This window comes from Cetorhinus maximus, chromosome 3, assembly GCF_964194155.1.
Source record: "Cetorhinus maximus chromosome 3, sCetMax3.hap1.1, whole genome shotgun sequence".
NCBI classification, from domain to species: domain Eukaryota; kingdom Metazoa; phylum Chordata; class Chondrichthyes; order Lamniformes; family Cetorhinidae; genus Cetorhinus; species Cetorhinus maximus.
The window spans coordinates 152,995,555-153,023,545 of NC_135881.1; the positions used below are offsets into that span (position 1 = coordinate 152,995,555).

The following is a 27,991-nucleotide window of genomic DNA, read 5'->3' on the forward strand; positions in this document are numbered from 1 at the left end:
TCTTCGGTAAGAAGAATGCCATGTTAACTGCCTCAACAAGTGCAAGAGTCTCAGCAACCAGGACACTTTTTACTGTTCTACTTATTTTCTTGGCTTCCCAAGCCAAGAGGCAAAATTTTCCACTTTCCCCCATTAGAAATATTATAAAACCTGCTGCCCTTGAAAACCCATCATGAAAGTTTGCACGAGAGGCTTCACTAAAAACAATCAATTTTATATTCTTAGGGTCAACCAAAGATGGAAATTCCAGCACACATTTCTCCATCTTTTTTTTAAAATGTTTTGTTCACCCATAAAATGTCCTGGACCTTGGGATGTTTCATTATAGTGCTCATCTAAACTTGCATCCAGCTTTGTCTCTATGCCCAGCAGTTCAATTGTTCAAGTAGACATTGCAGTTGCTCTGTCTCATCTTTGGAAGCACCTGCATGTTTTTGTGAGGACCTAGCCCAATTGACTGTGATAGGGTTAATGCCTTCTAAATAAGATTGTTGATATAACATCACACCCACGCTGTTTTATTTCCAACCCAATATATTTAAAGTCCCCAGAAGCCTGATTCCCAAACCTTTCAATTCTGCTCTAATCCTGTCAACAACATTGTTTTGAAATTTGTTAGTACCACCTAATAGGAAGTCATCAACATGCATCATAAAGATGCCTGAGAGTTTCCTACCATGACACTAATAAAACTTGGCAGGATCTGCCTTCAGTTGGAGACAACACAGCTTTAACAACACTGATTTAACTGAAAAGCAGCATACTCTGGAGGCATCATTTAAACCATATACACACTTATTTAACTTCAAAGTCTTCCTTCTACATCTGGCACCTCCTAGCAGGTTTGAGAAACACTGCCCTCTGGAGATGATCTCCCTGCAGGAATGCAGCTTTTATGTCCATTGACTTTCACTCCCAAGAAAAAGTTGCCAAAAGGGCCAAAACAGTTTTCAAAATTAGCTTTCCTGCTGTGAGCAAATCCACTATGATCCTTCTACCTGCTATGTGGTCTTCAAAACCCTGGATCACTAACCTAGGCTTGGTCTTATATGTTCCATCCAGTAGGAATTTTTCTGTGCAGATCCATCTATGCGATAATGCTGGCTGACCCCTAACTGGGACCTCTGAATACATGCCAAATTCCCTTCAACTGTCTAACTCCTGCTGCTTAGCCTCCCATATGGTTTTATCACCCAATTTGCTGGCTGCTATGAGTGCCTCATGGTCATGGGGACTTCTGCTTCTATTATTTTGTCGTGATGGTTCTGCAGTCTTCATTCTACTATGTTGTCTAGTCAGACTGCAACCCCCTACTCGCCTGTTGAAGTCTTTCTGGGCTGTTGCTGTTAGATCCCCTGCATACCATATCTGAGGTCCTTTCCACTGTACATGAAGGCTTCATCACCCAACCCATTATTATAACTTGAGCTATGCTTCCTTATTTTCCATTCTCATACTCCATTCTCCCAGTCCTTAGCCTTCACTGCTTGTCCATAGTCCTGGACATTCAAGCAATTCTTATATTTTTCCAGTTGATTTCCCTGAAATTCCCACTATTGTCGCACCTTTCCAGTTATTTGCTCCTTCTGGATAATACGATAGCCAAGAACCCACTTTGGGCAGCTGACCTCTAAAAAAGAAATAGCCCTTTCCTGTTCATTACAATCAGCTTTTTGACCAGTATCTAACTCTTGATTAATCATATCTTGTCTCCCCAGCTTTGACCCGCAAAATATACGAGTATGCGATGCACATATTGCTTCGTCATCCCCTATCACATTATCGGTATCTGAAAATTCATAATTCACTCTCATGACCAGTGAGGAATGGGTTTTTGTTTGGTTCCCATGTTGGATAGTCACAGTTTTCCCTTCACATCCCAAAACTTTCCCTGGGGCTTTCCATTCTTTATGTCCCTCTCTCTTGCAATAAACCAGATCACTGAAAATAAAGTCTACCTCAGACAGTCTTATGTGATGTTGTAACCCTCTCTGAATTCTTTCCGAAACCTCAGCCTTTGTAAAAGCTTTCCTGCCTGCATGTAATGTATTCAAGTGTGCAGAGAAAATAGAGCTAATGGTGGTTCCTTCTAGAGCAGGGGGTGCACCTGATAGCACCGAAGGCAACTTTAAATTCCTTCCATACACCAATTGATATGGGCTATATCCCTCAACCATTTGCCATTTGCAACTTGCAAGCCGGTTGGTCAGCCGGTATCTTACGTAACATCTCGTCAATCACTGCAAACTTCCTCTCACATAAACCACTGCTGAACAGACACTCAGCCTAGAATTCAAATTCTATCATATGTCTGGAATTCATCATTTGCGAATTCTCCTCCATTAGCTGTCAAAACTTTCGTTGGCGTTCCTAGTCCAGTACCAACCCATTTTTCCATGACCTTGTCTACAATGGTCTATTCGTTCCTGTCATTTATCACTGTAGATAGGCTAAATCTAGTCACCATTTCCACAAAGTGTAATAAAAAAAACCTCGATCCTTGTCCCATACCTGGCTAGTTGAAGACTTACAACAGGACATGGTTGGTGTCCTCTAGTACACGGACGATGTCGCCGTCTTCTGCTCGGATCCGCTGTCGGTGCGCAGACTGATCCACATCTGCGACCAGTTCGAACTGGCCTCGGGAGCCAAGGTAAATCGTGGGAAGAGCGAGGCCATGTTCTTTGGGAACTGGGCTGACTGATCCTTTGTCCCCTTCACTGTCAGGGCTGACGGCCTGAAGGTGCTGGGGATATGGTTCGGAGGGACCAGGGCATGCGTTAGAAACTGGAAGGAGCGAGTGTCTATGGTGAAAAGGAAACCGGGCATGTGGGAGCGATGCTCCCTCTCCATTGCGGGTAAGAACCTGGTCATCAGGTGTGAGGCACTCTTGCTGTTGCTGTATGTGGCACAGGTCTGGCCCATTCCACACTCCTGCGTGGTGGCGATCACCCGAGCCTTCTTCCGCTTTATCTGGAGGTCGAAAATGGATTGTGTCCGCAGAGACACGATGTACAAGCCTCTAGATAAAGGGGAAAAAACGTGCCCAACATCGCCCTCATACTGATGGCCACTTTTGTGTGTGGCTGCATCAAGCAGTGCGTAGACCCTCAGTATGCAAACACCAAGTGTCACTACGTGCTGAGGTTCTACCTGTCCCCGGGGTTGCGAAGGATGGGTCTGGCCACACTGCCGCGGAACGCTCCAAGTAGTTGGACCGTGCCGTACCACCTGTCCCTCGTGGGAAAATTTATGCAGAGAAACACCTTTGACCACAAGTCCATCAGGCAGTGGTTGGCACATAATGTCTTAGAGGCCCTGAGGGAAAAGGAGAGGGTGGATCCTGTGGGATGGTTCCCCGAGCAGACTGTCAAAGTCATTTGGCAGAATGCCTCATCGCCAGAACTTTCCAACAAGCACCAAGACGTAGCTTGGCTGGTGGTGAGAAAGGCCCTCCCCGTCAGATCCTTCCTACACGTCAGGAGTCTCACCCCCTTGGCACGTTGCCCTCGAGGTGGCTGTGGTGGGGAGGAGACCGTTGTTCACCTCCTGGTGGATTGTGCCTTTGCAAAGAAGTTCTGGAGAGAGATGCAGTGGTTTCTGTTGAGGTTCACCCCGAGCAGTTCTGTGACACAGGACTCTGTGCTCTACGGGCTGTTCCCAGGGACACACACCGAGACAAACATCAACTGCAGCTGGAGGATCATCCACTTGGTGAAAGACGCTCTTTGGTCTGCCCGAAACTTTTTGGTCTTCCAGCGCAAAGAGTTGTCCCCGACCGAGTGTTGCAGACTGGCACATTCCAAAGTCCAGGACTACGTGCTGAGGGACGCACTAAAGCTTGGGGCAGCCGCCGCAAAGGCGCAATGGGGAAGGGTCGCTGCCTAAGACCTTTCTGCCACAGTGCACCGAGGGACTGGAACTGTGTAGAGCCCCTCGGGCTGTACAGCTCAAAATGAATGTCTGCAAATGATTGTAATATTCATTTATTGTATTGATGCATTTCGTGATACACGTTGTAAAAGTTGAACCCGATTGTATTTTTGTGATGGTGATTTTGAAATGGTTTGAAATGTTGTTGAAGATATTTTGTGAATAAAGTATATTTTTGCAAAAAAAAAATTTGACACAAATGGCACATTGAGTTGTAATTTGCTCATTAAGAGTTTCATATTCCATATCTACTCCAGATTCCAGCAAGTTCCCAATGATTGACATTAGGCTAACTGGCCTGTAGTTCACTGTTTTCTCTCTCCCTCCTTTCTTAAAAAGCAGTGTCACATTTGCCAACTTCCAATATCGTAGGACCGTTCCTGAATCTAAGGAATTTTGGAAAATCATAGCTACTGCATTCACTATCTCTGTAGCTATCCCTTTTAAAACCCAAGGGTGTAGGCCATCAGGTCTGGGATTTCTAAGATTTTAGTCCCTTAAGTTTCTTTAATACTTTTTTTTGCTAATATTAATTACCTTAATTTTCTCATTCTTTTTAGCCCATAGGTTATCCCTATTTCTGGTACACAATTTGTGTCTTCTACTGTGAAGACAAATCCAAAATATTTGTTCAATACCTCTGCCATTTCCTCATTCCCCATTCTCCTGTCTCTGCTTCTAAGGGGCCAACATTTACTTTAGCTACACTCCATTTTTATTTACTTATAAAAGCTCTTGCAATCTGTTGTTATATTCCTGGCTAGTTTACTCTCATATTCCATTTGGTTTCCCTTTTTATCAACTTTTTGATCGTCCTTTGCTTGTTTCTAAAACACTCTTAGATCCTCAGATTTGTTACTGTTCTTTGCAACATTATAAGTCTCTTCTTTTAATATAAAATTATCCTTAACTTCCTGAATGGATGGGTCTTTCTGGTCATTTTTTTGATGGCATGTATTTTTGTTGAACATTTGTAACTGTTGCTTTAAATGTTTCCCATTGTTCAACTACTGCCATATCTTTTTCTCTATTAACCCAATCAACCTTAACCAGTTCTCCCCTCATACCTATGTAATTGGCTTTGTTTAAGTTTAAGATTCTTCTTTGTACTTGGAGTATTTCACTTTCAAACTTAACATGGAATTCAATGGCATTATGATCACTATTTCCCAGTGGATCTTTTACTATGACATTACTAATTAACCCTGCCTCACTATATGATACCCGATCTAAGAGAGCTTTATCCCTAGATGGTTCCACAATGTATTTCTCCAGGAAACTTACATGAAAACACTCTGCAAACTCATATTCTAGACCACTCTTGCCAATTTGATTGTACCTGTCTACATGAAGAATAAGGACCCTCTCAATTATTACAGTGTCTTAGTTACAAGCTCCAATAATTCCTTGTTTAATGCACTGTCCAATGTTATAACTACTGCTAGGAGGCCTATAAACTACTCCTGCTTGTGTTTTCTGACTCTTGCTGTTGTTAATTTCCATCCATATTGATTCTGCTTCTTGGTCTTCTGAGGCCAGATCACTTCTCACTAATGTCCTTATGTTAGCCTTTACTATCAGGGCTACCCCTCCTCCTTTGCCATTTTGTCTGTCTTTCTGGAATATTGTGTAGGCTGGAATATTTATTTCCCGACTTTGCAACCATGGCTGCCATTTTCTGGCCCCACTAGGGTGGAACCCACTGTGGGGGATGCAGCGGGCCAGCCAAAAGTCCATCGACTTTCAGCAGGACCAGACGATCCTGGCGGTGAGCGGGGTCAGAAAATCCCGCCCGTCTTTCTGCAATGGTGATTTAACCTAAACCATTTACCTCTATTTGTGCCACTAGTTCATCAATCTTTTTGCATATACTTTGTGCATTCAGATAAAGAATGTTTAATTTCATTTGTTTACTTCTGTTCCCTGCAATGACCTTATTCACAATTTATGCTAAACTCTCAGTCCCTTCCTATCCCATGCTGCTTGTCTTTATCCACATCGCTATACTGTTCCATTGCCTCGATCTTTCCCTTTGGATTTCTAAATCTCCCTTCATCTTCCTCTCCCACTCCCCCATTAGTTTAAAACCTTCTCCACAGCTCTAATCATACGATTGGTCAGGACACTGATCCCAACCCAGCTTGAGTGGAACCCATCCCTATGGAATAGCTCACTTTTCTCTGAATACTGAAGCCAGTGCCCCATGAATTGAAATCCCCTCTTCCCATACCACTCTCAGCCAATGTTTAATTCGTTAATCTGCTTACACATGGTCAAGTAACAACCCAGAAATGATCACTTTTGATATTCTGCATTTAATTTTGACCCTAACTCCTCAAAGTATCTTAGCAGAACATCATTCTTGATTCTGCCTGTGTTGTTAGTTCTTATGTGAACCACGACAATTGGAACCACAAGGAGATGGCACCAGGCATCACAACACAACCTTCAACGCTTCCACTCACGGCTGCAGAGAACAGCATCCATCCGTCTCCTATCACCACCACATACTTCTTGGCTCCCTCCACTTGAATGGCATCCTTCACCATGGTGCCATGGTCAGCCGCTCATCCACCCTGCAGCCCTTCTCATCCACACAGGTAGTAAGCACCTTATAACTGTTGGACAAAATCAGGGGCTGAGGCTCCCCCTGTCGCTACATACTGTTCCCTCTATCTGCCTGACTGGCAGTCACACATTCCTGTCCCTGTACATTAACCAACTCTAAGGTTCTGCCTAACCTCAAGGATGTGACTGCCTGCTGAGACAAAGTGTCCAGATAACTCTTCCTCTGCCTGATGCCCCAATGTCTGCAGCTCAGACTCCAGCTCAGCAACCTGAGCTGAAGTCACACAAGCTGCACACATTTGCTGCAGATATGGTTGGCTGGGATTGTAGTGCATTCCACAGATTCTGACACGCTGCAGTCGTGGCACACCTTCAATGTTGCCATCTCCGTTACATTAGGCAATTATTAACATATTAATTTACACTGCAAAAGTAACAGAAAGTAACAATCTCCTAACTTGGAGACAAAGAAAGACTCACCAGCTACTGAAGCCTGAAAAAAGGTAGAAAAGTAAAGATAAATGTATAGGTCAGCCAAATTTTAACTACACTAGCACAGCTGACTAATGAGGCTTAACAGGGGTGGAGGGGATCTCCCAATGGCGTGTAAGTTTTTCCCTATGTCTCACACTTACTCTTTCACTTCATGTATCCTTTGTTAGAAGCTCTATTAGTATCCTCCTCTGGAGCTGATTAAGTTGCAGTGGGTGTGATGTAGCGCGTGCTCCCTTGCTCTGACGGGAGTGTGCGCGCGCGCCGGCGGAGACCTCGCCCGCCTGTGGGGCGCGTGCGCGACGAAGAGGTGGGAGGGAGACGGTAACTGCGACACGGTTGAGAGCGGAGCGAGTGGAATCGGGCACGGTGCCCTCTCCAACCCAGTCAGCCATCCATTCATCCCGAGTGGTGTGGTGTGGCGGGGCGGCTGTCCACCAAACATGAGGATGTCGAGGAGAGGACACCGCTCAGCGAGAGGAAGCGGCGCTGGGGGTGATGAGGAGGAGCAGGCTCGGCTGCCGCCGGTCAGGAATCCCTTTGTACATGACATCCGCTTCTCGGCGCTGCAGAAAGTGCAGGTAAGGAGAGGGGGGCATGGAGCTGGAGCCGATCCGGAGCCTTGGGGCTCGGCACCTACTGTGCTGCAGAGCCCGGCCTGTCGCTCTCATGTTGCTCTCCTTTAGGCCCTGACAGTGACAGCGCCAGAACTGATGAGAGAGATCCACAAGTGATGGGAAACAATCTCCTCTTGTAACCAGCGTTAATTCAGCCTCGCAGTCCCATGGTTGCTGCAAACGCAGTGGCTCAATTGTAGAGTTTATTTTTATTCAATTGTTAGTTTTATTGTGATTTAGATCTCCCTGTTTTTCGCTAGATATTGAGACATGGGGAGAGATTTCTGGCGTAGGTTGCAATTCAGTTTTTCAGTCTGCCCAAAGCTATGGTAAGGTGGTCGTGTAACAGATTAGCAGTGCTATTATTACACTGTAAACGCCACGGACTTGTAAAGTCTGAGTAGAAATGTAAAAACAGCTGCGGTCCATCCGTTATGTGTTGTAGTACTTAAGGCTTACTGCTTCTTTCCTTAAGGAAGCTCCCAGCTGTGAATAGCGTTCCTCTGGGAATCCAATGCGCACAATGTTTAGCTTCCTGTTACTTGTAGCACCGGATCATAGCGACGCCATTGCGAATGTGCTCCACTAATTTTGAAGGCATGACATTCTTAATCGAGTATGCACGGAGGGCTTCTAACTGATACTGCAACCGAGTGCAATATTTACCTTTTGGGGTTGAGGCACTCGACTAGATGAGAATATAATTATCGTTTGTGATATTTTTATGATACTCATCTGGGGAATAAAATCAATAGTGTATCCGTGGATTAAATTTCGTAGTCCCATATGTTACCTTATGTTCCTGAAAGGTAAGCTGGTAATGCACAGCATCTTTAATCAGCCTTTACACGAGTGATCAGTTAAAAGGTGTTTGTGAGGCACATGGTTTATAAGAGTAATAGGAGAAACATTATTTAACAATGGTAATATTCTCATGGGATGTAATTTGACTGCAAATATGCTCCTCATGGTTCAACTGTATGTGTGTGTGTGTTGATACCATAGGTTCTAGGGAGTTGCAGCTGGTGCTTCAGCACACTTGTAGATGCTGGTGGCTCACTGATACTTCTATTATGTATTAGGGAAAAATATGAAGTGACATTGTATGAGTATATAAAGTACTGCAGATGTTGGGAACCTGAAATAAAAACAAAATCCTGGATATATATAGGTCTGGCAGCATCTGTGGAGAGAGAGAGAGCGACAGTTAATTTTTCAGGTCGATGACCCTTTATCAGAGAATTGTACAAGTGTATATCTGAAATATTTTATTCTGCTTTATATAACAAGCATATTGTTTGCCACCAGTTTTACAAACCAAATTGTTTGGGCAACCTCTTGTTTACAACATTTCCCTCAAACTTCCCTTTGATTATTGCAAAATTGAATCCCATTTTTCATTGCATTCATAACTACCTATCCTCATTATTCAAATTAAGCCAATTGTTAAGTAGCCAACTAGATAGAGCACTATGAAGCAACTGAGTATCCTGTCAGGGAAGAGAAAACAGATGTCGCTACACTTTCTGCATGCTGCAAAACACTTTTTTTCCTTCCCCCCCCCCCCCTGCCAGTGGATAAAAAAAATGTATGATTGCAGAAGTATAATTACTGTTTCATGTATGGTTAGTTTTCTACGGAAAAAGCACCAACCATCTGACATGAATATAACTCCTGGCTTTTATCAGGCTGCTGGCTTTTACATCTGAAAATTAAAGGTGAAAAAAAAGTCATTTGCATCAAACCTAATCATTCAGTCAACAGTTAACTGTGTAATTAAAAACAGAAAATGCTGCAAATAGTTAGGTCTGGCAGCATCTGTGGAGAGAAAAACTATTTCAGGTGGATGACTCTTCATCAGAACTATTAGTGCTTGAAGATATTACTGTTTTTAAGTGATCATTTTAATCTTCTATACGGTTCACACTCTCTCTGACCATGTTATCTCTTGGGAGAGGGTAAAATATTGGTTGGCAGTTTCAGGAAAAATGTGACAAATTCCTATCTGACTCCCAAGAAAGTAAAATATCTTCAGAGATCCCTATTGGCAGCGACTTGCCCTAGTCACAGCTAGCTAGAAACTTAACCACTATAACTGGAAATGCCAACTTCTCAAGAATTTGGCAGTTCCATTGTAAAGACTAGTAACTCTTGGTCACCACATGTCTTGATAGTTTGTAGAAGGTGGTGACTCCCAAAGGAAACCATTCCTCTGGATTTTCCAATACTACGCATGCCCATTTTAAATACCTTTCTAACCAGACTGTATCCGTTTCCTCGCTTAGCCTCATTTATATCTGTTGTAAGCCTATTTTTCTCCAAAGTAAATATCCCTACCTCTTGTTGCTTACCCTTATAATTGAGCTGTAAGATTTTTTTATCCTTCTGGTTGCCCTCAGACCCATCTTCTCCAGAAGTTTAATACTTGTGCAGGGTCCAAAACTGGGCACTGTGCTTCAAATGCCCACATACCAAAGCAATGTATATAGGAAGAGGAGTAGGCCATTCAGCCCTTCGAGCCTGATCTGTCATTCCATTAGATCAAGCTGATCATCTACCTCAACACCACTTTTCCACACTATCTCCATATCCCTTGATGTCATTAGTCTCCAGAAATCTATCGATTTATGTCTTGAACATGCTCAATGGTTGAGATTCCACAGCACTCTGGGGTAGAGAATTCTAAAGGCCACCCGCTGAGTGAAGAAATTCCTCCTCATCTCAATCTTAAATGGTCTACCCCTTAACCCGAGATTATGTCCCCTGGTTTTAGGCTCACCAGCCAGGGGAATCATTTTATGTATATCCACTCTGTTACATTCTGTAATAATTTTGTAAGTTTCAACTAGGTCACCCCTCACTCTTCAAAACTCTAGGGAATACAGACCCAGTCTCCCCAATCTCTCCTCACAAAACAATCCTGCCATCCCAGAGATTAATCTGATGAACCTCCGTTGCACTCCCTCTATGGTAAGTATATCTCTTCTTAGATAAGGGGACTAAAACTGCATACTACTCCAGGTTGAGGTCTCACCAAGGGTCTATACAACTGCAGCAAGACACCTTTACTCCTGTACTCAAATCCCCTTGCGATAAAAGGCCAACATACCATTTCCCTTCCTAATTGCTTGCTGCACCTGCATGCTAACTTTTAGTGACTTATGAACAAGGGCATCCGGGTCCCTTTGGACATCTGCACTTCCCAACCTCTCACCATTTAAGAAATATTCTGCCTTTCTGTTTTTTTCTACCTAAGCGAGTAACTTCACACTTATTCACATTATATTCCATCTGCCATGTGCTTGTACATTCACTTAGCCTGTCCAAGTCTTCTTGAAGGCTTCTTGCATTCCCCTCACAACTTGCGTTCCCACCCAGTTTGGTGTCATCAGAAAATTTGGAAATATTACAATTGGTCTCCATATCCAAATCATTGATATAGATTATGAATAGCTGTGGACCTAGCTTGGATCGTTACTGTACCCCACTAGTAACAGCCTGCCATCCTGGGAATAATCTGTTTATTCCTACTCTCTGCTTTCTGTCTTAACCAGTTCTCAACCCATACTTGTATATTTTCCCCCAATCCCATATGCTCTAATTTTATTCACTAACCTGTGTGTAGGACCTTATCAGCAGCCTTCTGAAAATCGAAATACACCACATCCACTGGTTCTCCTTTATCGATGCTCCAAGTAATGTCCTCAAAAAAATTCCAACAAGTTTGTCAAACATGATTTTCCTTTCGTAATTCTATGTTGATTGACTTTGCCCAATTTTACCATGTTTTTCTAAATGTCCAGCTATCACATCCTTAATAATAGGTCATAACATTTTCCCAACTGACGTCAAACTCGGGTAGTTCTCCATTCTCTCTCTTCCCCCTTTCTAAAATAGTGGGGTTACACTTGCTACTTTTCAGTCCGCAAGAATCTTTCCAGAGTCTATAGAATTTTGAAAGATAACCAATGCACCCACTAGCTGCCTCCTTCAACCCTGGGAAGAAGATCACCTGGTCCAGGGGATTATCAACCTTCAATCCAGTTACATTTTCAAGTACTACCTCTTTACGAACACTAATTTCTTTTAGTTCCTCAGTTTCACAAGTCCCTTGATTGCTTAACATTTTTGGGAGATTTTCTGTATCATCATCTGTGAAGACAGATGCCAAATAATTGTTTAGTTTCTCTGCCATTTACCTGCTCTTCATTATAAGTTCTCCTGTCCTCACCTGTAATGGGCCCACACTTGTCCTAGCTAATCTTTTCCTTTTCACATACCTAAAAAAGCTTTTACATGTTCCTCGCTAGTTTGTTTTCATATTCCCTTTTCCCTTTCTTAATCAGTTTCTTGGTCCTCCTTTGTTTGGTTCTAAATTGTCCCCAATCCTCAGGCTTACCACTTTTTCTGGCATCCTTATAAGCCACTTCCTCTGATCTAATGCAATCTTTAATTTCTTTTGTTAACCATGGTTGATTTGTCTTTCCCTTTGTATGTTTGTCTTCGAGGAATGTATATCTGTTGTAGACAGTGTGGTACTTCTTTAAGCACTAGTGATTGCCTGTCTACCGTCAAATCTTTTAGTATATTTTCCCAATCCACCATAGCCAACTTGTCCCTCATACCTTCTTAATTTCCTTTCTTCAGGCTTAAGATCCCAGTTTCAGAATGAACTATATTGCATTCAAACTTAATGTGAAATTCTATCGTATTATCAGTATTTTCCAAAACTCTTTTACAGCAAGGTTATTAATGAGCCCTTTCTCATTACACAACACTAAATCCAAAATAGCCCGATCCCTAGTTGGCTCCTCCTCAACGTATTGCTCCAGAAATCCATCTCATACACACTCCAGGAATAATTCCTCCTGAGTATTAGTGCTGGTTTGGTTAGCCCAGTCTGTGTAAATTGAAGTTGCCCATTATTACTGTATTACCCACAATACATGAATTTTTAATTTCCTAATTTATACCATGCCCAACGCTAGCACTACAGTTTGGTGACCTATAAGCAACCCTTGCCAATGTTTGCTGCCCTTTGCTGTTTCTTAGTCCCACCCAAACTGATTCTACATCGTGACTCTTTGATTTAAGATCCTCTCTTACTTAAGTACTGATCTCGTCCCTTATTAAAAGTGCTACGCCGCCACCTTTTCCTTTTTGCCTATCCCTCGTAAATGCCGAATATCGTTGGATATTCAGTTCCCAGTCTTGCTCACCCTGTAGCCTCATATCCATGATGACAATTAAATCATACCTCTTTACCTCAATTTGTGTATTCAAATCATCAACCCCTTTGCAAATGCTACATGCATTCAGATAGAGTGCATTTAATTCTGTTTTTTCTTAAACATGACACTCTATTAAGTTCCTATTGGATGCTTGCCTGTGCTTTGTCTGTCTATTTTTGCTTTCTACTTTTCTACTTCTGTTTACCAGTTTTGCTTCCGTCGAATCTGAACTCCCTCTCAGGTTCCTACCCCTCTGCCAATCTAGTTTAAACCTTCCCCAACAGCACTAATGAATCTTAGTCCTGGTCCTGCTAAGGTGCAGTCTGTCCATCTTATGGAGGCCCCACCTGCCTCAGAGCCAGTCCTAATGCCTCAGAAATCTGATGCCATCCCTCCTATGCCAGTTTTCCAGCCACATGTTCAATCGCTCAATTCTCCTATTTCTATGCTCACTAACATGTGGGACTGAAAGTATTCCTGAAATTACTGCTTTAGAGATCCTGCTTTTCAATCTCATTCCTAACTCCCTTAAATCTGCTTACAGGACCTCACTCTCCTTCCTACCCAAGTCATCATTACCAACATGGACCATGACCTCTGGCTGTTCACCCTCCCCCAGAAGAATGTCCTGCAGCCGCTCTGTAACATCCTTGACCCTGGCACCAGGGAGGCAGTATACCATCCTGGAGTCACATCTACAGCAGCAGATATTCCTGCCTGTTCCTCTAACTAACGAATCCACTATCATTGCTGCTCTTCCCCTCCTGTACGTCTGAGCCACCCCTGGTGCCACAAACTTGGCTCTGACTCCACACCAAGGAACCAAACAGAAAACCGATTAGTAAGTGGGACATCGGGGGACTCCTGCAGTACCTGCCTGATTCTCTTGGACTGGATGGTGGTCACCCACCCCCTTTCTGCCTCTATGCTCCTAGCCTGCCGCATGACAACCTCTCTGAGCATGCTATCCATGTAGCACTCAGCCTTGCAGTTGCGCCACAGTGACCCCAGCTACTGCTCGAGCTCCAAGGTTTCTGCAACTGGTGACACTTCCTGCACATGTCTCTGGTAGCATCCACGACTTCACACAAACTAGAGGATATGCATTCCACACAATCAAGCTGCCTTGTCATGCCTTAACTTTACTTCACTTATGTTAACTTTATTAACTTAACTTATCAGCTATTGCTCCCCCCCACCACCCCCCCCCCTGCCCCCACACCCAAGCCTCATGCATGATCCGTTACGTATCCAAGTGTATGGTACTATAATATTGCTTATACAAATAACATACTTCTGCTAAAAGCAGCCGAAGGAGCAGAGCTTGCAACTACAGAAAATAACCTCAAATTTTAATATTGCAGCTTCTTGTAGTGCAGACAGCCCAGATGTCTTCTGTCTCCAAATATTGTTAATTGCAGAAATAATGTTCTCTATTATTAAAACACGTAAAAAAAAAAGCAATTGAATACAGAAAATAAAATTGAGTTACCACTATTGTTTGTGGCTCAAAGTTAACAAAATAGGCTGATCAAAGATAAGAAAGCTCAGAAAAGACTCAAGTAACTTACCTTTGGGATTGTAAGATCTTTGACTATAGTCCTGCTTAGGTTTTCAAAATGCTCAAGATAGTCGCCTAAAATAACGGAGTGTCATAGTGTATGATATATAGTAAAAAGTTATGCTATTGAGATTCTTGAAGGTTTATAGTGTAATCTCCTTTCTTGTAATCATTTGCCAGTAGCCTTTTGCTGTATGTGTATTTAGGTATCACAAACTTGGTAGGCTGATAAACATTTTCAAAAGCTCCAAAATCTTTCAAGTAGTAAGTTCTCTGGATAGCCTGCATCAAAGTTGTATTTGCAGACTTAAGCATCCGTTTGCAGCAAGTGAATGGCAGATAAAATTTAGTACAGCCAAGTACTGAATATAAGATGGAAAAGTGGGCAGGCTAGGTGATGAAACAGCTATGGATGAAGTTGAAAGATACTTGAGTCTCAGTAGACTTGACACTGTGTGACCATCCAATGCAGAGTACAATCAACAAAATTAATAGATTAATGATCTATATAGTTAAAACAGTAGAATAAATTCAGAGGAAGTTGTGATCAAACTGTATGGTGCACTGGACAGATCAAACTTTGAGTCCTGTGCCCAGTTATGGTTACCAAGCCAAAGGGGACGTTTTACAATATCAAAAACGCTGCAGAGACGAGCCATGAGTTTCATCCTCAGTGTCAAAAGTTTGGATTACAAAAAGATTGGCGCAACTTGGGTTTTCAACCTTGGTGATGTGTGAGAGATTATATATAGAATTAATGGCATGGAAAGGATAATAAATGCAATTATTTTGAATCAAATTGAGAGTAGGAAACGGAACTATAGGACTTGAGGGTCTTTTGGGATAGACATACTAAATAGGCTGTTTGGCTTTCTTTCTTAATTACCTTATGATTTGTAACTATAGTTCTTGTACTGCAATCAATATTCTACTGTCTGTATCATCTTTCATTAGTCAAGCAATACCAATTTGATATGTTTTGTTTGATTCTTTTAAAAAAGTCATGACATTGCCTTTGTTTTTGTGTTGGTGTAAAATTGATAAAAGGATAATTGTAAGGGACTGACAATGTATAGAAATAATTTTGGTCACCTTTTACTATTTTAGTGTGTCTCTGTTTCTCATCCAGTCTGAATAATAATAGTGATGTGGTACAAAATCTGAGAGTGGGTTTGTGCAAAGAGTTTGTATCCATTTGAAACTGCAAAAATGGGTTGTTTTGACATTGAACTGAGCACTTCTAGATTGGCTGAAGTGCTACTATGCACTATAGCCTCAGAGTTTGGAAATGGCATTTGTTAGCAGTTACTACTTTTGCAAGGAGCAGTTATATTGTAACAATTCAGGTTCAAATTTTAGTTTGGTTAAGTGGCTTCATTATGACATTGAGATCTCAAGTTCATTTAATAATAAATATCCTGTTTCACTATCCAATAAGCAGTAAATGACCTATGTCAGGCAATCTGCTCAGCCTGCTTCTGTTGATATCGTTGCCATACGGCCTCATTATGAATACTTGGCATACTTCCAAGAATGACAAAAGGACTTGGCCCTGTGGGCCGACTGTTTACTCATCTTGAAAGGGGCTACTACCTTTGTTTGAGTTACAGTTTTATGAGATTGTAATAAGTTTATCTTTCTTTGAAGTGGTTTTTCAATAACTGTTTAGACAAGATTAAGAGGCGTTAGGATTAAAGGTTTCTTCATTGTTTGTGTTTGAATGACAGTTTTGAGAATGTGGCAGTTTTATGAGAATGTAAGAGGACCAATGTTTTTGAAAGGAATTTTTGAATGGCTGGCTTTCTTTTAATTTCATGAGCATTTCAAAGACTTGACAGTCTTTATTATATGGCTCATTGGTTGTGTACCTAGTACATATTGGATGAGGGGGGCGAGAAGTGAGGGCTAGAGACCCTAAGAACCATGAATACAACTGTGCTGCTGTCCCAGTAAATGGAGGTGGGCTTTGTAATCTGAAGGCCCTGTCATCCTCCAGCCTCCGTTGCCATTTTGGGAGGCAGTGGCCCTTGCCTCCTTGGGATGACAATATGACGGGTGGACACTGCCATGATGGAGGCAGGGTTGCGAAGTCAGGAAAATTCCGGACACCCGATTCCCGCATCGAAGATGAACATCCAACCCCTTATGTTCTAAGGCCAAGCAATAAATATGCAATAAAACAGATGCCATACCGCATATACTACTGTTTTCTCTAATTCAGTGTGAAGAAACCATTGACACAGCCTATATAGATTAGACAAACAAGTGCTACTCTACCCTTAATTTGAAGTCACCTCATTAAAATTACCTGATAAGTCGGGGTTTTTTTTCCATTAAGTTCTGACTGCTTATATAGTTTTGTTCAAATTGTTGGATAATTCACATTTTTATGTAAATAGCACTTGAATTTAGAACACTGACTTAGTTTACTTTAAGAAGTGAATTGAAGCAGAAATTGAGTAAATGAAAACGTTCTGTCACTGGTACATTAATTGTGTTTTCTGACTACTATAAATGTTTTTCAACAGTCTTAGTTCTTTTCTGGAATCCACAAAACTTTAATATATGAGCGTAGCTGCAGTGATTTGGCCAGACAGTGTAAGAGAACGAACTTCATGTTCTGAGCTAAGGCCACAGTCATATTAATTCCCAGGTTTAACTTCTGCCCATAGAACTGTTGATCAACATCGGAAGAGATGTGCCATATATATGAGCACCAACACCTGAAAATGCTCATAGAAATGCAATGTGCACCTGCTCTGCCATACAAACACAGTATCATCTTAGCTAATAAATCTTCTGCTCATCCTTTTGATATGGAAGAGTTTGAATTGACTGTTCTGAGTAATAGTTAAAATTTTGTGTGATAGATCTTGTTTCATCAGGTAATACCCTTTATGATGTTGTGAATTATCAATTGCAGAGTTGTTCAGCTCATGAATTAATCCATAGGTGATGCATTTGATCAAATATCCATATTTTTATCTGTACATCTCCAAAACACACATCAAAAGTAAGGGAAAGAAATGGAGCAAGGGAATTGATACTGAAAAAAAACTGATACTTAATTACATCCCTACTGACTTTGCATCTGTTTACATCGCATCTATTTGTGAAGCACCTTCGACCTCTGATTTAATGTGCTTATACATGTGCAAATTTTTATTGGTCAAGTGATGTTGAGAATTCGATGTCCAGCTACAGCCTGGGTGGGGAACCCTTTTTCTTATCACGAGCCATTCGCACATAGACAAAATCAGTCGCGGGCTACACACAAAAAAATCAACTTAATTTAGCTTTTTTTAGAATACAGAAATGTTCAACATGCCTGCTATTTTAATGTAATGGCTGAATTTGAATATTATATTGTTAAATATTATAATAGTAATTTAGCCGATGCTTTTATCCAGAACAAATTTGTAGCGATGATGATAAATGCCATTTGGAAGGCGCTACTGTCACAAGTCTATATTTTTAGAAATCTTGCTGGAAGTTGGATGAAATTGAGCAATGGGCCAGATCCGGCCCACAGGCCATAGCTTCCCCACCCCTGAGCTACAGTATTGACAAAGGCTGAAATAAATCAGGCCGTAATGCTAGCCAATTTTGGATTATAGGGATGTGATTTCTCCAATTATTGTTTTTGCTACTTAGGGGTTCTTTTGAATGGCTTTTTAGTTATCGCCTTTCCACCCTCCCCAATTTTGATTAATACACTGGCGATGAGAAATTTCCATCATTTGGCATATCAGAAATCCGCCATTTAAAATATATGTTCTGACCTTCATTGCTGGTATGGGCTTAAATAAAATTCGCAATTCTGCTGTCAGTGAGAGCAGGAACTGACTGCAGAGCTGTGATTGGAAGAGAAGCCAGCGCAAAGGGGATAGAACTTCTCCAATCATAGATTCTGTCTCTCCCGTGCTGGCTGTTCCAGCTCCTCCAATCGCAGATTCCCTTCCTCGTGCTCTTGCTGCTTCTACAGAAGCAAGATATTTGATTGGAGGAGCAGGAAGGAAGGGAACCTCTGATTGGAGGACCTGGAGCAGTTATTCTAGCTGGTCCTGAGGCCGCCATGCAGGAGACTTTCAACTGCACCGGGATCAATCCTGATATCTTTGGAAGACTGAGGAGAAGAATCTGAAAATGAAAGAAGAGGGGGAGTCTCTGTCAGTAATGAGGCTGGAGCAGGGGGTACAGAAGGAGGAGGAGGGGGCTGAGTGAGTGTATCTAGGTGGGAACAGAAAGAAGGGCTGAATGATGGGGGTGGATGAGGGGGGAGGGAAGAACATGAGTGGGAGGCTGAAGGGGAGAGAGGGCATGAGTGAGGAAGGGGTTTGGGAAGAGGTTATTTCTTCAAATGCTGCTGAAATAGTGCACCAGGAAGTGTAATTTGAAAGCAAATATTTAATGTCACCACACTATGGAGGTGGGGGGCCCCTCGACACCCATCATCCCCCCCCCCCGCCCGCTCCACCCACTGCTTGGTCATTTCACTCCCTTGCAGGACTCACCCGTTTTCATGTTTTCGCCTTTGACCCAGTCACACGTCTGGGATTAGCATCTTATCCAACCATTTTTTTTCTTTTCATCTTTTGTTTGACATTAGGATCATTTTTGACCTTGCTGCTTTTGAGCCTTAGGAAGAAAAAAGGTATTGCATTCTCTGGTATTTACTGTAGTGACTGATTTTGAAGACATAAAAACACCTTGTTTTGTGAGGCTAACTAAACATCATGAGTCCATAAATAAATAATAGCAAGTTGCTCCCTCACCAAGAGAGCTGACCTACAATTTGCTTTGCCTGGATTGAGCTCTTAACTCACCCAACAATAATGCAATTTTTTGGTGTTATACACAGCTATACCATATTTGTACTGTACAACTATAGTTCTGTGGACAGTCTGCTGTGAAATGTTGAATTTTTTTAATTCTTTCATGGGATGTGCTCATCACTGGCAAGGCCAGCATTTGCTGCACATTCCTAATTGCCCCTTGAGAAGATGAATTGCCCCTTATTGAACATAGCTCCATGTGGTGTTGGTGCACCCACAGTGCTGTTAAGAAGGGAATTCCAGGATTTTGACCTGGTGATGGTGAAGGAACGGTAAAATCAGGATGGTGTGTGGCTTGGTCGGGGTAGGGGTATCCTGCAGTTGCTGGTGTTACCATTGTCTGCTGCACTTGTCCTTCTAGGTGAATGTGCTCTTAAAGGAGGCTTGATTTGTTGCTGCTGTACATTTTGTGTATGGTACACATTGCTGCCACTGTGAGATGGTGGAGGGAGTGAATGTTTAAGGTGCCGATCAAGCGGGCTGCTTTGTCTTGGATGATGTCAAGCTTCTTGAGAGCTGCTGGAGCTGCACTCATCCAGGCAAGTGGAGAGTATTCCATCACACTCATGGCTTGTGCCTTGTTGATGGTGGACAGGCTTTGGGGAGTCAGGAAATGAGTTACGCGCCACAGAATTCCCAGCCTCTGACCCCTTATAGTCATGTATTTATGTGGCTAGTTCAATTAAGTTTTTTGTCAGTGGTAACCTCCCGGATCTTGATGGGGAATTCAGAGGTGTTAAAGCCATTGAATATCATGGGGAGATAATTAGTTATATTCACTGTTATTGGAGAACATGACATAAGAAATAGGAGCAGGAATAGGCCATTCAGCCCCTTGAGCCTGCCCCGCCATTCGATAAGATCATGGCTGACCTGCCCCAGGCCTCAACTCCTCTTTCGTGCCAGCTCCTCATAGCCCTCAACACGCTGATATTTCAAAAATCTATCTACCTCCTCTTTAAATACTTTCAGTGATCTAGCCACCACAACTCTCTGGGGTAGAGAATTCCAGACATTCACTACCGTCTGAGAGAAGAAATTCCTTCGCATCTCAGTTTTAAATGAGTGTCCCCATATTCTGTAACTATGTCCCCTAGTTTGAGATTTCCCCCTGGTGGAAACATCTTCTCAACATCTACCCTGCCAAGCCCCCTCAGAATCTTGTATGCTTCAATAAGATCACCCCTCATTCTTCCAAACTTCTTCCAAATGAATAAAGGCCTAACCTGTTTAGCCATTCTTGATAAATCAACCCTTTCATCCCAGCAATCAGCCTAGTGAATCTCTCTTGAACTACTTCCAATGCCAGTATATCCTTTCTTAAATACACAGACCAAGACTGTACAGAGTATTCCAGGTGCGTCATCACCAACACCCTGTGCAGTTGTAACAAGACTTCCCTATTTTTAAACTCCAACTCCCTAGCAATACAGGCCAAAATTCCATTTGCCTTCTTAATTACTTGCTGCACCTGTATGCCATCTTTTTGTGTTTCATGCATAAGAACACCCAGATCCCTCTGTGCTGCGCTTTTTTGGGGTCTGTCTCCATTTAAATAATAATCTGCCTTTAGATTCTTCCTACCAAAGTGAATGATCTTTCACTTTCCTACATTAAACTCCATCTGCCAAGTTTTTTTTCCCTCAGTCAACCTATCTATATCCCCTTGCAGATTCCTTATGTCCATCACAACATACCATCCCACTTATTTTTCTATCATCAGCAAATTTGGATACATTTACACGCTGCCCCCTCCTCCAAGTCATTATAGATAGTAAATAATTGAGGACTGATCCTTATGGCACTCCACTAGTTATGTCTTTCCAACCTGAAAAAGACCCATTAATCCAAACTCTGTCTTCTGTGTGTTAACCAATCCTCAGTCCATGCTAATACAATACTGCCAATACTGTGAGCTCCTGTCTTGTGCAGTAACCTTTTATGTGGCACCTCATCAAATGCCTTCTGGAAATCCAAACACACCATATCTACCGGTTCCCTTTTATCAACCCTGCTTGTTGTATCCTCAAAGAGAAGGCAGGACTTGCCACTTGTGTGGTGCGAATGTTACTTGCCACTCATCAGCCCAAGCCTGAATGTTGTCCAGATCTTGCTGCATATGGGCATGGACTGCTTCATTATCTGCAGAGTTACAAATAGGACTGAACATTGCAATTGTCGTGAACATCCCCATTTCTGACCTTATGATGGAGGGATGGTCATTGAGGAAGCAGCTGAAGATGATTAGGTGATACTAACCTGAGGAAGTACTGCAGCAGTGTCCTAGGATTGAGATGATTGACCTCCACAACCATCTTCCTTTGTGCTAGTATAACTCCAAGCAGTGGAAAGATATCCCCTCCCCAATTCCCATTGACTTCAATTTTGCTAGGGCTCCTTGCTGCCACACACTTGGGCAAATGTTGCCTTGATGTCAAGAGCAGTCACTCGCTTCTTGAATTCCGCTCTTTAGCCCATGTTTGGACCAAGGATGTAATGAGGTCAGGTACGTACTGAGTGGAAATTCAGAAAATGTAGTTACGTAGTTTTGAATTATTGGATGGAACCTGGACTTCCATCTAATGATCAGACCCCACATTTCTGCATCTAATGTATAAGTTGATTTAAATCATCTGTTATAGCAGACATTCAGAGTAAATAGTTTATTTGAGCAGTATTTATACACATCTATTATTAAATTCCCTGCAACTCAGTCCACTGCCCATTTCTCACTTTGTTAACTTCCAATGTTCAATCATGTCATGATTTTAGACAAGCATTGTGATATGCTGACACATGGTGATGACTGAAATCATGCTTATTGGAATGTGTTGATTCCAGTTTAGTCCCCCCTCCCCTGCCCCCCCCGGCCAGAGTCTCCCCCAGCAGCCTTCATTACAAACTGAGCTTTCTGTAGCTATCTGCAAAAAAAGTGATTTTTATCAAAGTTAAGATTTTAACTCTGAAAGTTATTTCTAAAATCTGTTTGTTTCAATATTTTTATACAAAATTCATGGCAAATTAACTTTGTTATGGAATTTGTTGCAATGAAAACTGCCCCATTGGATTTTGTTGAAAGCTTTTCTTCTCACATCCTACCCCAGTCCACGCCCTGTCTCCCCTGTCCTTGCTAATTTATTTTGACTTCCAATTCCCTAACGGCTCCAGTTTAGTGTAATCATCCTTGTATTTAAATCCCTTCAGGGCCTCCCCTTTCCTATTTCTATAATTGCCACAAACTCTTTCTCCCCCCTGCCTCCGACAGCTCGCGGACGAACTCTCCCTTCCTTTGACTTTTTTGTCATATTCACGGGATGAGGGCTTCACTGGCTGGGCCAGCATTTATTGCTCATCCCTAGTTGCCCTTGAGAAGGTGGTGGTTTGCTGCCTTCTTGAACTGCTGCAGTCTATGTGGTGTAGGTACACACACAGTCCTGTTAGGGAGGGAGTTCCAGGATTTTGACCTAGCGACAGTGAAGGAACGGGGATATATTTCCACGTGAGGATGGTGAGTGACTTGGAGGGGATTTTCCAGGCAGAGGTGTTCCCATGTATCTGCTGCCCTTGTCCTAGGTGGTGGTGGTCGTTGGATTGGAAGGTGCTGTCTAAGGAGCCTTGGTGAATTCCTGCCGTGCATCTTGTAGATGCTACACACTGCTGCTACTGTGCATCGGTGGTGGAGGGATGAATGTTTGTGGATGGGGTGCCAAACAAGCGGGCTGCTTTGTCCTGGACAGTGTCAAGCTTCTTGAGTGTTGTGGGAGCTGCATTCATCCAGGCAAGTGGGGAGTATTCCATCACACTCCTGACTTGTGCCTTGTAGATGGTTGACAGGCTTTGGGGAGTCAGGAGGCGAGTTACTCGTCGCACGATTCCTAGCCTCTGACCTGCTCTTGTTGCCACAGTATTTATATGGCTAGTCCAGTTCACTTTCTGGTCAATGGTAACCCCTAGCATGTTGCTAGTGGGGGATTCAGTGATGGTAATGCCATTGAACATCGAGGGATGAAAGTTGGATTCTCTCTTGTTGGAGATGGTCATTGCTTGACACTTGTGTGGTGCGAATGTTACTTGCCACTTGTCAGCCAAAGCCTGGATATTGTCCAGGTCTTGCTGCATTTGGACATGGACTGCTTCAGTATCTGAGGAGTCACGAATGGTGCTGAACATTGTGCAATCATCATCGAACATCCCCACTTCTGACCTTATGATGGAAGGAAGGTCATTGATGAAGCAGCTGAAGATGGTTTTGGGCCTAGGACACTTACCCTGAGGAACTCATGCAGTGATCTCCTGGAGCTGAGATGACTGACCTCCGACAACCACAACACCTTCCTTTGCACTAGGTATGACTCCAACCAGCAGAGAGTTTTCCCCTGATTCTCATTGACTCCAGTTTTGCTAGGGTTCCTTGATGCCATACTCGGTCAAATGCTGCCTTAATGTCAAGGGCAGTTACTCTCACCTCACCTCAGGAGTTCAGCTCTTTTATCCATGTTTGAGCCAAGGATGTAATGAGGTCAGGAGCTGGGTGGCACTGGTGGAACCCAAACTGGGCGTCAGTGAGCAGGTTGTTGCTAAGCATGTGCTGCTTGATCGCACTGCTGGTGACCCCTTCCGTTACTTCACTGATGATCGAGTGTGGAATGATGGGGTGGTAATTGGCTGGGTTGGATTTGTCCTGCTTTTTGTGTACAGGACATACCTGCTCAATTTTCCACATAGCCGGGTAGATGCCAGTGTTGTAGCTGTACTGGGACAGCTTGACTGGGGGCGTGGCAAGTTCTGGAGCACAAGTACTATTGCTGGAATGTTGTCAGGGCCCATAGCCTTTGCAATATCCGGTGCCTTCAGCCGTTTCTTGATATCACGAGTGAATCGAATTGGCTGAAGACAGGCACCTCTGATGTCCTCCGGAGGAGGCCAAGGTGCATCATCCACTTGGCACTTCTGGCTGAAGATTGTTGCGAATGCTGCAGCCTTATCTTTAGCACTGATGTGTGGGCTCCTCCATCATGGAGGATGGGGATATTTGTGGAGCCATCACTTCCAGTGAGTTGTTTAATTGTGCACCACTATTCCTGACAGGATGTGGCAGGACTGCAGAGCTTAGATCTGAACCGTTGGTTGAGGGATCGCTTAGCTCTGTCTTATCACTTGCTGCTTATGCTGTTTGGCACGCAAGTAGTCCTGTTTTATAGCTTCACCAGGTTGGTACATCATTTTTAGGTATGCCTGGTGCTGCTCCTGGCATCCCCTCCTGCACTGTTCATTGAACCAGAGTTGATCCCCTGACTTGATGATAATGGTAGAATGGGGAATATGCCGGGCCATGAGGTTACAGATTGTGTTTTGAGTATAATTCTGCTGCTGCTGATGGCCCACAGCGCCTCATGGATACCCAGTCTTGATTTGCTAGATCTGTTTGAAATCTATCTCATTTAGCACAATGATAATGCCACACAACAGGATGGAGGGTATCCTCAATGTGAAGGCGGGACTTCGCCTCCACAAGGACTGTGCGGTGGTCAGTCCTACCGACACTGTCATGGACAGATGCATCTGCGACAGGCAGGTTGATGAGGATGAGGTTAAGTATGTTTTTCCCTCTTGTTGGTTCCCTCACCACTTGCTGTAGATCCAGTCTAGCAGCTATGTCATTTAGGACTCAGCCAGCTTGGTCAGTAGTGGTGCTACCGAGCCACTCTTGGTGATGGACATTGAAGTCCCCCACCCAAAGAACATTCTGTGCCCTTGCCACCCTCAGTGCTTCCACCAAGTGATGTTCAACATGGAGGAACACTGATTCATCAGCTGAGGGAGTGTGGTACGTGGTAATTAGCAGGAGGTTTCCATGCCCATGTTTGACCTGATGCCATGAGGACTCCCAGGGCAACTCCCCCCCCCTTGACTGTTTACCACTGTGCCGCTACCTCTACTGGGTCTGTCCTGTCAGTGGGACAGGACATACCCAGGGATGGTGATGGAGGATTCTGGGACATTACCTGTAAGGTATGATTCCGTGAGGATGAATATGTCAGTCTGATGTTTGACTAGTGTGTGATACAGCTCTCCAAATTTTGGCACAAGCCCCCAGATGTTAGTAAGGAGGACTTTGCAGGGTCGACAGGGCTGCGATTGCCATTGTCGTTTCCAGTGCCTAGGTCGATGCCGAGTGGTCCATCCGGTTTCATTCCTTTTTTTTTGTGTCTTTGTAGTGGTTTGTTACAACTGAGTGGCTTGCTAGGCCATTTCAGAGGGCATGTAAGAGTCAACCACATTGCTGCAGCTTGCGTTGGTTGTCACCTTTGTCGCAGAATTTCCAGCCATACCTTCAGCCATCTAGGCCCAATGCTCTGGAATTTTCTCCCTAAATTTCTTCACCCCACCAATCCCTTCCACACTTTAGTCCCTCCTTAAAGCCCACCTCTTTGACCATGTTTCTGGTTATCCCTCCAAAAATCTTGTTTGGCCTGTCATCCATTTTTGTCTGAGTACGCTTCCACAAAGCAGTTCTGGAAGTCTTTCAGGTGGTATATAAATGCAGTTTGTTGATTTATCTTTTTATTGAAGCAAAGTAAAATCTCTTCTCTTCACTACTTTTTATTGAAATCTTTACTAAAGTTTGATGGAAAATTCTGTGCGTTGCTTGGGTTCATATCCACCTGCTCTGGTGAAAGTTGTGTGACTGCGACAAACTGTGCAGGAAAATCTCTCCTCCCACTTTATAAGGTATATTTTCTTATTCACTATGCTTATCCCTGCTTTCTTAATTTTCCAGCAAAGTTTTCTTTTTCAAATTTTCTCACCTGTTTTATTGTATAAATTCACACTTTAGGGATAACAGCACAGCCTAAATGTCTAGATTTTGAGCTGCAAGAGACCATTGGCTCATTAGTGTGAATAACCAGGAAAATGTGGAATTTGCCTGCCTCAGTGATCTGCAGTTTACACAAATATTAATTGCAGAGTTTGTCAAGTAAGCAAAAGGATTTCCATTCTTGCAAGGATTTGGTGTTAGTGGGTGTCCAGGCTACATTTTTTAAGTTGGATGCAAAGGGATCACAGTGCAAGGAAGTTTTGTTAAGTATGTTATATGTGGGCAGTCGTATATCCTCAATGTATCCATGAGCAATGCACTTGCATTAAGGGATGGATTTTTGCTAGTGAAGTGGGAAGCTCGAGTCGGGAAATTTCCCGACACATCTCCTTGAAAAGGGTCCCTGCCTGCCATATTTTTGTTCTAGGAAGGCAGGGTGGGATGGAGTTGGATCCACTGGGTATGGCCATGGAGGCAGGTGAATACTAGGGCAGACTGGTTAGAAGGCCTGCCTTAGCTCTCTGGGACATCTCTAGGCACAGCTGTATAAAGGCTGTTAGGCCTGCTAGCCCTCGCCTCTCACCCCCCCCACTCCCATACCACATCATGCCCCTTCCAGCATGGGCAGACCTCAGGAGCCATGTGGAGATGAAAAAAAATTGAACTTCTGACAATTTGTGAGAGCTCTCACTCAGATTAATGAGTTTTTTCAGTATCAAATGTATGAAACCCATTCAAAAATATTAAATCCCTTCAAGTGTTCAATCTGGTCACTAACCACTCGAAAGACTGCTAATCCTTTAATAGCCTCTTAAAACTGACAATGAAAATGTGAACCCACATCCCCATCCTGCTGAGAAAAGTCATTGTGGAGCTTTTGAAACTCAGCTAAGCATTTATAATGGTCTCAGCTGTAATAACAGCTCTTGGGAAATGTCAACAATGAAGTTTGTTGAAATTGTGGGTCATGTCATAAAAGTCATACTTATTACAGCATAGGAGGCCATTCGGCCCATCAAGTCTGTGCCAGCCCTCTTTAGAGCAGTCAAATGCTCTATCCCTGTAGCCTGTCAGGTGTATTTTCCTTAAGTGTCCATGGGGCCAGGAAAGGTAATTGCTTAGGAGCTGATTTAGGAAGGGAATGAGCAGCAAACAAGGCTGTCATTAAAAATTTATTTTGGAGAAACTGTTGAGGATGCGGGTTGGGGTCGAGGGGAAGATAGTGGGATTGGCTGTGGGGTGAATATGGGATGCGGTACTGATTAGGAGAAGGGGAGATGGCAATGGGAGCTATGTGGCTAGCCTCAATCTCGGTGACAAATAAATCCATGAACTGTCCATACTTGGTCGTGGAGGTTTGTGAAAAAGGGTTTAAAAAGTTGATTTCTCATAGACACCTGGGTTATTATCACTATGCAGAGTAATCTTAGAATAATAGAAGTTTGGCTAAGGATAGTGAGCCATGGTAGTAGTTAAAATGGTTGAAGAATGACTAGGTCAGGCAACACCAGATGTACTCAAATTTGTGACCCTTGGATTTAAAGTGAAAATAACTGTGCCAGGAGACTGATGGGAGGAAAAGATGGTGCATGGTTTGGTGTTAGCCAGGGTATCAAAAACTGCCGGTCAAAAGTGTCAGGTTGTAAGGCTTTTGAAGGGAGACAAAAGGGAGGTGAGAGTTTTAGTGAACTTGTGAAGGAGTGGGATAGAGTTTTTTTCTTCAGAGTGAGGTGTAAGAGTAGTGAAGTTGGATTAAGGTAGGGAAATGTAGAAGTAAAGGCTGTTTCAGGGTAGTTTAGGTATGGATTGAAATTACTGAGGGTGAGGAATTGCTCTGCAAATGTTAAGGGAGGAGTTCTCTGGTATTGGGAGGGTGGTATCACAGAATCATCCTATGGTTACAGCATTGGAGGAGGCCTTTCAGCCCTTTGTGT

General features: G+C 43.1%; 1 protein-coding gene across 1 annotated transcript in view; it reads left to right on the plus strand.

The window, feature by feature from the left end:
- Positions 1–7,289: 7,289 nt before the first annotated feature.
- LOC144678970 (lysophosphatidylcholine acyltransferase 1) overlaps positions 7,290–27,991 on the plus strand; it is a 207,426-nt gene continuing 186,724 nt past the window's right edge. Inside the window, exon 1 of the mRNA XM_078539111.1 lies at positions 7,290–7,574. Coding sequence (XP_078395237.1) covers positions 7,437–7,574 — 138 coding nt within the window. The 5' untranslated portion in view covers positions 7,290–7,436. The remainder of the gene's footprint in view (positions 7,575–27,991) is intronic.